The sequence below is a fragment of the Saxophila tyrrhenica genome (genome assembly GCF_035928015.1).
Source record: "Saxophila tyrrhenica strain CCFEE 5935 chromosome Unknown scaffold_8, whole genome shotgun sequence".
In the NCBI taxonomy this organism is placed as follows: Eukaryota; Fungi; Ascomycota; class Dothideomycetes; order Mycosphaerellales; family Extremaceae; genus Saxophila; species Saxophila tyrrhenica.
In genome coordinates this window covers 342,675-355,719 of record NW_027041740.1, presented here as the reverse complement: position 1 = coordinate 355,719, position 13,045 = coordinate 342,675, and the positions used below count along the sequence as shown (strand labels likewise).

The 13,045-nt window shown below is 57.2% G+C and overlaps 2 protein-coding genes across 2 annotated transcripts; both read right to left on the bottom strand.

The window, feature by feature from the left end:
- Positions 1–1,277: 1,277 nt before the first annotated feature.
- Positions 1,278–5,870, bottom strand: LTR77_005449 (uncharacterized protein; the record flags this gene model as incomplete). The annotated part of the gene is made up of 4 exons (XM_064802694.1): positions 1,278–1,401; positions 1,456–4,631; positions 4,813–5,190; positions 5,247–5,870. The coding sequence occupies 4 exons, from the start codon at positions 5,868–5,870 to the stop codon at positions 1,278–1,280; spliced, it is 4,302 nt and encodes a 1,433-aa protein (XP_064658819.1).
- A 2,438-nt stretch (positions 5,871–8,308) lies between these two features.
- LTR77_005448 (uncharacterized protein) lies at positions 8,309–10,297 on the bottom strand (the record flags this gene model as incomplete). Its single annotated transcript, XM_064802693.1, has 4 exons — positions 8,309–8,748; positions 8,809–9,503; positions 9,560–9,697; positions 9,756–10,297. The coding sequence occupies 4 exons, from the start codon at positions 10,295–10,297 to the stop codon at positions 8,309–8,311; spliced, it is 1,815 nt and encodes a 604-aa protein (XP_064658818.1).
- Positions 10,298–13,045: the final 2,748 nt, after the last annotated feature.

The window sequence follows — 13,045 nt, the reverse complement described above, 5'->3', positions numbered from 1 at the left end:
GGCCGTACGTCCACCCCTCATACTTCTCCCCACCCACCAAACAACCAAGTTCTCCCCGTCTGACCTCGTGATAGAAACATACGGCGGCTGCTTCCCCGCCTGCACCCCCTACGCAACCCCCTCCTTCACCGACCCCGGCTGCCCCTCAAATACTTCCTCCGTCCCAACCACAACACCGCCGTGCACTACAACATCGACTCCCTCGTCATCTACAATCGTCTGTCCAGGCGGAAGCATCTGCGTGGATTACATCAACAGCTGCTCCTACTGGTACGGCGGCTGCTATTGCGCTGCGAGCGCTACGCCGTCGTTTACGGATCCAGGATGTCCTTCGATTTCGACTACAGCGTCTTCGTGGGTGACGGGGAGGAAGGGGTAGGGTGGTGGGGAGGGGCAGGAGGGGGTGACGTTGGCTGGAGGAGTGCGATGATGTCGACTTTCACTTATCGTTTTGTGAAGACTACAAGAGAACGTGAGATGGAAATCCGCAGGATCGTTTTCCAAAGCAGATCACCATCAGAGCATCCCGTCTTTGTCCCTCGTCACGCGCGTCGGGAAAGGGGTACATAACATTACCCAGCCCATACGTGATCCTCTCAACAACTCATCACATCAACGAACAACCATCAAACACGAAGACTTCACAGATCAAAAGGACACCAAATAGAGACTTTAGGCAACAAGCCCTCCATTCCAATTATATACACACGCCAGAACCGATCAAGCCCACACTTTCGCGCAGCGCACTCTTTCGTCTCCCCTTTCGAAGCACGCAGCAGCAGCAGCAGTAGCACGCAATCTAGTAAAACACACGCACGACCCAAAATAAGCTGTGCACAAGGAAAGAAGCACCCGTGTCCGAAAGGGGGAGGGCAGCTGGCAGCCGAGAGCGAATTTCGCGCCTCGCAATGAAGCAGGAGCGAAATATGCTTCCCAGCTGCCCGCTTGCGTAGTGGACGTAGGAGCACCAGCAAATGCTCACCGCCCACCAACCCCGCTCGCTGGCAGCAGCAGGCTGTGAAGAAAACGTCCCTTCGATCCCTCGCTTGCAAGCCACCCATGCCGGAACGCCATCGCCCATCAGAAGTCCCTCCTCTCAGCGCGGAAAAGGACTTTTACTAATCCATGCTCAGCCTCCAATGCCATCCGATGCCGCTCGCGCTGCCTCTATCCCGGAAGAAAAAAAAGTCCCATGCAAGTGTGGTATTAAGCAGGTTGGTGTGTGCGTTGGTGTTAATACAGCCGTGAAAAAGTTGTTAGAAACGGTGTGGGGTATCTCATGCAGTGGGACCTTCGGCCTTCTCCGCCGGCAGTGGTGACTTCGAGCGGTTGCGGGCTGAGGGCGGGGATGCTTCGGTGGACTCTTCGGGTGCTTCGCCGGAGTCGAGGGAGGCGAGGGCGCTGTGAGATGTTAGCATGAGATGGTTGGATGCAGAGTTGGTGAGAGATGCTTACCCAAACGCATTCTGTGAGCTTGGCTCCTCCTTCTTCTCCTTTTCAACAGGCGGCGTGTTGGTCCTTGTGGTGTTGCCGGACGACGTCGGGCCCAGGTTGCCTCGCCTGCTGCCCGCCCGCGCACCAAGGCCACCTCCAGGTCCCAGGCTGCCGCCTGGACCAAGACCACCACCGCCGGCAGCCGGACGATTGCGGTTCTGGAGTTTCCTGAGGTCATCCGTACCAAGCATGTTCGACTTGTAGTCAGGCGGTGGCATGTTGCTGGAGAAGTTCCGCGCATCGCCACGACCCGCCGGAGGTCGGCCACCACCGCCACGCTGTGCAGTCCGCTGCCTCTCTGCTTCTTGCGCTCGCTGCGCGGCTTCAGCTTCGGCGTGGATCTGGTCAATGGTCTTTGGTCCTTTCGTGCCGTCGTTCTTGCCCTTCCAGTTAGCTTTCCGGAGGTCGACAAGATCGAGAAGCATGAACTTCGGTCTGCTTGGGAGAGCGTCGCTCTTGAGCAGGTTGTTCTCGATCCGCTCAAAGTAAGTCGAAAGCAAGCCTGTGCCCTGTTCGTCGCTCTCCATGGTAGCGCCGACAGACCGCAGCAGAGTGGTCAAGTTCTCCACGGCGGACTCATCCGGGTCACCCTCGAAGTTGAGCAGCTTCATCACACACTCGTGCATGATACGGAGCGTAAGCATGCGAAGCTTGTAGAGCTGACCGATGAATTGGATCAAACCCAGACCGCGACGCTTGGCGGCGGCAGCGACGTAGTACTCGTCGGAGAGAAGAGCAGCTTCTTGCGTCTCGCCCTCTGGCTTCTCGGGGAGGTTGACTTGCCATCCGCGTTCGAACTCTTCCTGACAACGGTTGAGGAGGTACTTCCGGAAGAGCGCACCGCCGACGACGAGGTTGCCGGCCTTGTCCAGGACAGTCTCATCGCGGATGTCGGGGCTCATGGTTGACAGCATCTTGCTACAGAACCGAGCGTACATCTCAGCCCAGTGCGCTTCGTCGCAAGCCTTCTCGAACGTGAGCTGGATGACTTGGCGTAGTGTTCGGCCATCAGACTCGTTCTTGGACTGGCCAGCGATCTCGAGGATTTGATCGGAGATCTTGTCGAAGGTTGACGGTGTCATCTTGTTGAGAGCGGCCTTGACCTTCCTCTGCACCATATCAGGAGCCATGTTGCCGCTGAGGTCATGCGAGGCTTGCATGGGCTGGCCAATGCTAGTCGGCTTCCACCCAGAACCAGACTTCTCGAGTGGCTTGAGGTCCATGTGAGCAGTGAGGGGCATCTTGCTGGCCATTTCGGCTTCCTCCTTCTTGCTCATGGTGCGGTCGCCACGGCGGCTGCTGCCACCTCGGCCACCACGAGTGCTGGGGACGCGGGGTGAGCCGGGCACCATGTTGCCCATAGCCAGACTGGAGTTTGTCCGGTTCATGCCTGCAGGTTGCATGCCACCGAATTGACTGGGAGCGCGGCCCATCGGCATGTTGCCCATGCCGGGGCGACCGCTCTGTTGCGAAGCTTGAAATCGTTCCTGCGAGGTAGTACCAGGAGGAAGAGTCCGAGGTCCGCTGCTGCCACCGAAGTTGCCCATCGGACCACCGAAGCTAGCCATGGAAGATGGTCCTGGACGGCCAGATGGCTGGCGACCCATGCTGGAAGAGGGCGTACGTGCTGATCCAGGGCGAGCAGAGCCTGGCTCGTCGCCAGGGCCAAGAGTGTCTCTGACCTTCTGGTCCCAATCGACCGAAGGCTTCTCTTTAAACACTGGCTGGAACTGGAGCAAGAAGGCCTTGTCGTAGGCGCGACCTTTGCGAGCTCCGGCCACGTTCAGAGCTGGGTTGGGCGACTTGAAGCCGTCTGGGTACTTGGCCTCCTCCTTGATTTCGAGGAAGCGAGCAGACTTGAGAGCTTGCATCCCGGGAGTGGGTTCGGCAGGCTCGACGCGCTTGGAAGTCTCCAGCTTCAAGTGAGCCGGCTTTGGCTTCTGCGCTCCGAGGCCACGAGGTTGGGTGGTAGAAGCGGGCTGAGATGGGGGTGGCATGGACGATGCTTCGGCGTCTTCGGATGCTGGTGTCTCCGTACCGCTGGCTGGCGCAGAGGCTCCCGGGCCGATCTCAGGCTTCTTGAGGGACTCGAACATGTCTTTTGACTGGCTGTCAGGCTCTTGTGGAGCAGACTTCCCGGTCTCACGTTCACGCTCGCGCTGTTCTTCACGCTCTTCGGCCTCGCGTTCCTGGCGCTTAAGCTCTTCGTCTGCCTTCGCTGCCTTCTCAGCTTCGACCTTTGCGTTTGCCGCCTTCTCGGCGTTCTTCTTCGCCTGGTACGCTGCCTCACGCTCTTCCTCTTCCTTCTCTTTAGCCTCCATCTCGGCAATCTCTCTCTCAAGACGCTCATCTTCGGTCTCTTCCTTGGGCGTCTCCTCGACGGGCTCTTTGGTTGCAGCGCTGGCAGCAGCGTCTGCGTCCTTCTTTGCCTCGTCATCGCCGGCATCTGTGGCCGCAGCTTTCTCTGTCTCAGCAGTGGCCTCTTTGACAACGTCCTTCGCCGGTTCCGTGGCTTCCATAGAGTCCTTCTTAGACGGAACTTCAGCCACGGCCTTGGCTTCGGTAGGCTTAGCAGCTTCCGGCTCCTCCTTCGCCGGCTCACCCATCCGCCGACGATTCACCTCTTCCTGGAATGCACGCTTCTTCTCTTCGGCAGTCATGGTACTCTTGCTCTCAGTTCGCTCGTGCTGGGCGCTCGCGGTGCGTGGTGGGGGTGTCGGTGCGTTTGGAGTCGAGACAATGACAGGATTTTGTGGTTGCGCGGACGCAGTTGGCGTAGCTGAAGCCTTGCTAGACACCACTTCTCCAGTCAATGGGTTTGTGATCTTGATGGCACGGCTAGTCTTATTTGGCTTTACGAAGGAAGAGGCTTGCTGCGCTGCGGCAGGCTGCCCAGACGGCGGAGCATTCGACATAGCAGGAGTGGCCGGCTGGCCCATGCTCGAGGGTGGTCGCTCAGAGACCTGTGAAGCACTGCGAGACATGTTCGGAGGGTAGAAAGGCGGCGCCATGCCAGTTGGCCCACTGGGGAAGGGGCTCGGGTACGACCCTGGACGAGGACTCGGGGCGCCCTGCTGACCCGGCCATTGGGGCGGGTAGTATCCGCTCTGGGGGTCGTAGTAATTATACACGCCTTGCTGTAGTGGCACCTTGAGTCAGCATGTGGTCGTGACGGATATACATACTTTCCAATATATCATAGCTCAATACTCAAGAAGCTAGCTCAAGACCAGAGTGGTCCATGTGGTTCGCTTCGGTCTGCTGCCCGCCTGCCTGCCAGTGACATTCGGACAAGAAGAAAGGGAGTGTTTGACTTACGGGATGTCCCTGTCCGCCCATCCCTTGGTAGCCTCCTCCGTACATCTGCGGGTTGCTCATGTGCTGGGGCTGCATATTAGGCTGTTGATGTGGCAAGGCAGGACTGTTCCTGCCGCGGTTGTAAGGGGAGCCCGGAGGCATGCCGGTCTGGAACTGAGGCGGCATGCCTGAGCCAGGACGAGGTGGCCCGCCCGGCATCTGACGGTACTGCATCCCCGGAGACTGCGCAGCGTAAGGGCCTTGGAAGCCGCGGCCACGACCATTTGGTGCTTGGAAGTTCCTGTTCATGTTCGGGTCACCGTGCATCCCCTGCGAAGAGACTCGGCGCTCGTGCATCGGCATGCCTGGACCTAGAGGCCCATTCTGGTTTTGGCGCATCTAAAGTTGAATGTCAGCTGCACTGTCTTGGATTGGATGAAGTCGAGTAAACTCACCGGGTCGCTTTCGCCACCCATGCTGCCAAAAGTCATGCCGTTGTTTTGGTTTTGGAAGCCAGACGGTGGTCGACCGCCGCTCGCTGGTGGCTGCGGGATGGGCGATGGTGAGTGTGCAGGTGAGATCACCCGCGGGTCTCTCGGTGGTGCCGAAAGTGAAGGATTCTGAGACTGATATGGTGCGCTCGCTGACGGCATGGGCGACCCTTGATTCATCATCCCGAAACTGATCGGTGGACGATTGTTCTGCCCGACGGGACCGCCATTCGGTGTCGAGCCGCTTGCGCCTTGCGCGCTGATGATAACCGAGGACTTGCGCCCATGTTCAGTTGGTGTGCCGTTTGGTGCTGCACTCGCGGCTTGCGGGCCTCCCTGCGCCATCGAGGTCGCTCCGTTTACGGGAGACTCGGTGCTGGGCTTTGCATTCTGTGATGGCGCGGGGGCTCCTGCCGGAGTGGTGGAAGCTGGAGAAGCCGTCTTGGTGGCGGATGCGTAGGAGCGCCCAGGCAGCTGCGCCGGCACAGCTCCTGAAAGCGATGTGTTCGTGTCGGACGCGGCGTTCGGTGCGCTGGTCTGCTGGGAGGCGGTTTCGTGCTGGACGGTGGGCGGGATTGCGCTTGTCATTAGAGGATGGTAGGAGGTGAAATGTGAGGTCGTGCGAGGTTGGTGTCACTCGAGGCTGTAAGGCGACTGGAAGTGACCGTGGATGGCGCTGACAGATATCAACTGTGAAGTCGCCGCCGGAGGGTGCAGGATGCTGCTGTGGAGCGGAGATGGGACTCGCTGGTGATGTCGCTGCGGTGTCGCAGGTGGTGCCAGAAAAGGGCGGCTTGGGGGGAGGGTGAACTGCGAAGTTCACTCGGCCGGCCGCGAAGGGAGAAGTCTCTGCGGAGGACACGAGAAACGGGGTGGTAAGAATGTATCTGTCCGCTAAGGTACAGACACGCGACAGAAGAAGAGTGCTCGTCTTCTTCCTCGATGGTGAGGAGTTGGGGAAGAAGCAAAGATTTTTGGGCGGACTTCGAAGACAAAGTCGGATCCCTGAGGCTTGGCGCCCGCTGGAAATAACCCGTCACGCTCCTCTCACACGACACCGATTACTCCCACTGTGCGCCCAATCCTTCGAGTTCTTCACTGCTGACCTGTATGACCCAGCGTTGAGGAGCATATGAGTCTCACCGTATTATACCACATGTATTCACGAAGAGACAGTCAGCACGATACTCCGCACCAGAGGCACTTCAACAGCACATTTCGTTAGCCTCCAAATGTACCGCAAACGATCACTTCTGCCAGGTCTACCGCGGTTGGAGTCACATGCTACACTGCGATCATGACAGCGGGCGACAATCGATGAGTCAAATGCTAGCTGCGTCTCCCCCAGTGTGACCAAACGGCAGAGCAGCGTTTGCTTGGGCCGCTACGGCTACGGCAGCAGCAGCAGCTCTCAGAAGCGGAGAAGTCGTCGCCTTAAGACCGGTCGGGTGTACACGATGGGTGCGGCTCATCAGCTACAAACGAGCTGTCATCCGTACGACTGTGCTGTGTGTTGAGCGTATTGACTGGTCCAGCGAGGGAGCCGCATCGTGACGAGTCGCAGCCGTTGCCTTTGGCTGTGCCGGTTGAAAGATTCGTCACTGGCCGTCAACGGTAGCAGCAAAGATCAATCGTTCGCGCGATGCAGAACATGACGCTATCTGCTGCGGTCGACTGCAGTAACATGCATAAGTTCGACGATGGTTGCACAGGCCGATTGGCCGAGAAGGTTACCTGCATTCACGTTCCGCCTGGAGCTCGTCACCTCGCCACTCATCTTCATTACCTCCTAGTATTGAACGCCTTCAAGGCTTCCAGGAGGCTGCCGTTGCTTGCAGCGAGATCAATTCAGACAGCTGGCCTGGAACGGACCAGACCTTGAAGATGCGGTTGGTGTCGCGTGCTACAGGAATGGGATGTATCGTCATTAAAGAGCAGCCAGGCCGTCGGTTTTGTCGGCCTCCTCCAAAGTTCTTTTCTAGCGCTCTCAGCAGTGCTTCCAGCTGCAGATTCAGATGCATCTCATCTTTTGCAATCGCTTTAACAACCTCACGAACCACTCATGCCGTGGCGAAGAGCACCCGCAATCCCACACGATGAAAAACGCTCTTTGGCTCTCCTCATCATCAAGTAGCAGCTTCGATATAGCCGATGTCAAACGCGCAGCCGTTACACCAAAGCTCCCGTGAAGAACCCGCCGCAAACTCAATCCATCCTTCTGGAAGCCCGCTAGAACAACTACCCGGCACTTTCCCCCCGAACACCACATCGGCAAAGAAGTCTGAGACACACCATTGCAACTCACCTCAAACAAACTCCAACACCACCGTTATAAACTCCTGTCTACCCACGTGCTTGCTGCCCGACGACAGACATGCTGGATCCACAGGCTGAATCGCGCAAGGCATTTGGCGCAAACGTGCAAGCGCCTGAATAAGGAAGTCACCCGTATTCTTCCAGGCAGGATGCCTGCATACTTGAATGAGTATGATCGATCCACACGCGCACCGCACCTCGGATCGGTTGATGTTGATGATAAGGTAGTATTATACACAAGATCCAGCTAGTACGTACGTAGTAAGGTGAATACTGTACAGAATGATGCCATGCTGCCAGCGAGATTTTGTGAGATTTGAAGGAGAACACGTTGGGTATCCAGCCACGCTCGTCAGGGTAAAAGGGAATAAGGTAAGGTCTGATCCTAGCCTGCCCTGCCAGCCTGTCCTGCTCGATGCTCTGCAGAGATTGTTGTGCCCCAATGCCGCAAATCCAACAAAATGAAACGTTCCATGCGCGGTCGATGGGTTGGCCGAGATTAGCCCTGTGCCGTGAAGAAGAAGGCGAAGGCCCGTTGGTGATTAACAGCTTGTTGATGGTGTGGTGTAGTAATGTCGTGAATTAGGTCCGAAGGGTTCGGTGAATAGTCATTGTAGTCGTCCAGCGTGTGCTCAATGCTCCATCGCCCGGTTCAGAACGGTGATACACGACAGTCAAGCATGCCAAAACCGCACACGCTTGCTTCTCGATCAGAAAGGCGGATTGACGGGCACGCCGCCATCGCTATTGTCGCCCGGGCTCGTCATCGATTGTGGTTGATCCGCTGAGCTCATGAGAGGCCCGAAGTGCTGGGATTGGCTCGTCATGGGGGTGTATGATTGCTGCTGCTGCTGCTGCTGCTGATGCCGGCTGGACTGGGTGACGCTGTCTCGTTGCAGCCGTTGGTCGGACATTTGCTGGTAGCTGGGGTAGTCCGACGGATTGTTGTATGCAGTGTTGTAGTACGAGTACTGCGGGATCTGGGCGGGCGCGTAGGTCGTGGATGCGTAGTGTGGGTATGATATCGACGATCCAGCGACGTGGGAGCTATTTCGACGGTACTGATCCAGAGTCGCGGGGAGCTGGGGGCTCGCTTCCACGGGTGACTGCTGAGGTTGTCCCGAGGACTGGTAGCTTGGGATCTGGGAGTCTGTACATTTCGTCAGCATAGTCAACGATGAATCATTGCGCAGAACGAATGTGGACTCACATGAGAAGCCTAAACCGTATGGACCAGACCCTCCAACGCCGGTGTGAATCGACGGCCTCGGCTGTCTTGTCCGTTCGTGTGTATACGACGAATGCTCAGAGAACGAGCTGGAGCGCTCTCCAGGCTGCTGAGCAACACTACCAGCGTTCAAGCCAGAGTAAGAGATGCTGGACCGCAAGGGCGAGCCTGCAGCCTCTCCAGTTGGTCTTGTCAGCCGATCATGCGTATGCAAACGAGGAACCTGCGGTCCATGGCCTGAATAGCCGCCTTGACCGCCCGTCTGCAAACCGTACGGATACCGTCTCATTGTGTCCGACGGCTGGAAGCTGAAGGCAGAGGAAATGCCTTGCGCCGATGCAGGCGAGAGTGTCTCTGTTGCCGATTGCGGAGGCGTAAAAGCAAAGCCTCCCAGTGCCGGAGTGACGCCAGTTGGGCTGCTGTACTGGGGCATGTACGGTTGATACTGGGAAGGACGTCGCATCGTATCCAGGGTCAGGGGTCCAGGTGTAGACCCACTGCCGACTGGCGCATACGGTGCAAAGGTCTGCGGCGATGCCGTTGGTGTACTCCCCGTAGGCGTTGGTGCTCCGAAAGGAGCGTGGAGTGCTTGAGTCATATCAAAGCCTGCCGGCAGCGCTCTGGATCTCATGATACTCTCTCGGTCGTCAGTCGTGAGTCGCTTGAGCTTGGCTCTCCTGAAATCGAGGTTAGTCGTGCTGCTGTCTTCTTGACCACCCAGTAAAGGACGTACCTGTTCTGGAACCAGACCTGGACCTGACGAGGACTCAGGCCTGGGATCTCTCGTGAAAGTCGTTCGCGATGAGCAGCGTCAGGGTGAGCTTGCCTTGCAAACTCACTCATCAAGAAGCGCGTCTGGTTGTGCGTGAGCCTAACACGGGATGATAAGTCAGCGAAGAGCGACACAGCCGTGCTCACGAACAACATACCGGAAGCGTTTCATCTTCCGCTTCTGAGCACGTATCTCCGCAGCTGTCCTTGGTTGCCTCTCCTCCCCCTCCCCCTCCTCCGCAGCGTCAGATTCCATGTCCTCATCTTCCATCTGCGCATCATCCTGTTCCTCGTTCGGGGAGTTCGGTGTCAGACGTCCGACAGGACTCGTCGGTGCTGATCCGCCATAAGAAGGTTGCGGCAGCGCTGAGTTGCCCGTTGGCTGTGGACCAAAAGATACTACGCGTTCCTTGAAGTCTGCCATGGCGTTGGTGTTCTTCGGATCTTGATGGCTGCCATCCTGAGAGCGACTTGAGGGTCCCAAAGAGTATGGGAAGCTCTTATGCGACCTCAACGGTGGGCGCATCTGTTGCACGGCCTGCTGGCCCTGTGCTCCACGTGCTGGTCGAGGAGCACCAGAAGCATTGCTCAGGGAGGCTTCGGAAAGAAAGGCATTTTGGGGTAATGCCGTCGTCGTAAGCAGCGCACCCTGTGCAGGCTGCCATTGGTACTCGTTAAGTTTTGCATCCGTGTCCGACATATGCGGAGACGTTGGCGGCGAAAGGAGCACCGCGGTTCTGTCGTCAATCATTTGATGAAGGCTATATCGGTTCCCAAGGCCGCAAGCTTTCGCGTCAGCCAAGTCACTTCGATCCAAGCCTCCAGCACTAGGACTTGTACACTGTACAAGAGGGCGAGCGTGCGTCCTGCGCGCTTGATTCCCACCAGTCCTTCAAGTGAGTCGTGGAGAGACTAGATTATCTCCCACAGGTCGAGCGCGGTTATCGTCGTCCTTCACAATCTGTCGAGTCCAAGCCCACGTCTAGCGGAATGAATAAGCGAGTGTAATGCTAGACGTTTGCTAGAAGTGTAAGAGGTGGACGACCTCTGCCGACTGCTGGCCGGTGTGAAGTCGAGATCGAAGAAGGTGTGGTTGTAGTCAATGAAACGCCAACGTCTTGCGAAGGCGGTTTATGGATGTGCTTGTCGATCCTGTCGACGTAATGGTGCCTCCCAAGCTTGGTCGAGATAGTCCCGCCTCTGCGTGAGGTCAAATCCTGCTCGTGGGAACAGTAAGGACTGTCAGTTCGTCTCCGTTCATCCAGCGCCGCCTTCGGGAACGACGATTTTGCACTTGGGAAGGCCTGCGTCGGGGAGGTTGGAACCAGATATGAAGTCAGCGTCCAACAATTGCGTAAGTTGCCAATTCCTGATCGCTCCGAGGGCGGCTCAAGGTCCCGGGAAGACGCCCACTTTCTCGCTAATAACAAGAATGGAGATGGCGAGGGCTGAAAGGCGCGAATAATCGTAGAGGTACCTTGCTGGTGATGATGTTGGTTGAAACAGATAGATGGAAGCTGCTCTTCCACGAGATTACGGCGATCCGGGCGGCAATATCCAGGCGTGGTACGTCCTTATGGCTTGATATCCGAAGCCTCTGCTCCCCACAAGCTAGAGTAGTCCCCTCGCAGGAGCAGGTGATCGAATCACGACGAAGCCGGACTCAAAGGCTCCTCGGTTGTTCTTCGATCTGAGAGTTCCAGAGGAGAGCTTCTGGGATCTCAATCGGTCAAATCGATCAGGGAGCTTCTTGCTCTTGCGAGTGCATCCGAGACTATTGAAACAGACTTGGGGGTCGTCGACTTTGATGCCAGCTCAGGCCGTCCCGCAAGGCTAGACATGCATTAGTGGCCGAAGCACAAGCCTGGACAGACACCCTGTTCGAGGAGGCAACCGGCGCCTCGTGGTTGGCTATCGAGGCGGCCTTTGGGGCCCGTTATGGACCTTCGAGGTGGTGCGGGGTGGGACGGTACGGCACTGGTTTCTGCGTCGGAGGTATTAACCTGCAGTGTGTAGGGCCTTTCCTGCAAGCCAAAGTCCTTCAATGCTGACCGGCATAATTCTCTCCAATCTTGGAAGAATTCTCCCTGCCGGTTTTGAGACGATGTCCGCGAGCGTGCAGAACTTGCGGGTCGGCATGCTTCTCTTGCACTCTTGCTCAGACATCCACAATCTCGCGTAGATCCTCGATGTCGGTAGTGGTTGATCACCACGAGCATTGCCGCTTCAAACCTTGACTGTGGCGTTGCACGGGGCTCGAACGCGAGCGACTCGCATACATGCTGGTAGCTGATACGCCCCTCACACCATTCCACAGCCGTATGCTTCTGCTCAAGACAGGACTGAAACTGTACGGGGCGGATCGAGGGCACGACTCTACCCCTTCCGGAGGTCTAGATACTTCAACGGGCGACTTGATACTGCACATGTCGGGGATGTCAATGGCAGAGTTACCCCATCCAGCAGACGTACGAGGTGGGCCGTTGTCTAGTCATACATACTGTGGACTGCCAGGTACCGGTCTTGATGGCATCCCTGAACCCTGGTTGAAGATCTGGCTGTGGAGCGGGAGGAGATGCCTGACCGCTTTGAGTTGCTGCATGTTTTAGATCGTCGACGGATGTCAATGCGGCAGATGGCCGCCACGTGCGGCGTGAACCAGACTTTGATCGTCACACGCTGCTACAGACAATGCACCAGAAGGACGATTCGTGCTTCACCGACGCCGCCTCCCTCTTTCGCAATGCCTCAGCAAGCCCCCACGGGCGCCAGCACACCTGGCGTGTTCCAGAGGGTCAATGGCGTTGTGTTGGCTGATTCATCACGGTAGATGCGGAGATTTGGCATGTGTCGAAGACAGAAGGGGAAGTGCGGTTTGAGATTTGAGGATCACGTTCGTCTCTAACCGAACGGCTTGAAACGGCTTGGCCGATCTACTTTCGATAGCGACTCGAGCGACTCCACTGTCCTCACAATCGGCGAGAGATCCTACGATTACGGCAGCAAGGTATATATCTCCTGTTTGCGTTCGACCGAGGCTCATTGTTTTCATTCAGGAGACGTTTTGTAGCCACAACACAGTAAGGTAAGGTAAGCATAAAATACCGGCCCTTTCCCAGCGGCATCGAGCACAGACGGTTTCCATCGGAGCATTATCGCCATGTGCAGGACCCGCCCTCCCGCTCTGCACCTCCAGCCATGTGGTGGGCACTGTGCAACGCAGGAGACGGGACAGCTGGAATACCAACGGGATCCAGGCGCCTGTCCATATCTGTAACTCCTCCCCCGTGCGACGCGAGCCAGCAACAAAGGATGCATCGTCAAGCGCTTTCGCAAAGCAACGCCGCCATGATTTCATCGTCGTCCTTCGGTTCAGGCCGATCGTTGACCAACATCCGGGCGAGACTAGAGCCGATCGTAGACGACATGATGCCGATCGGATGATTCG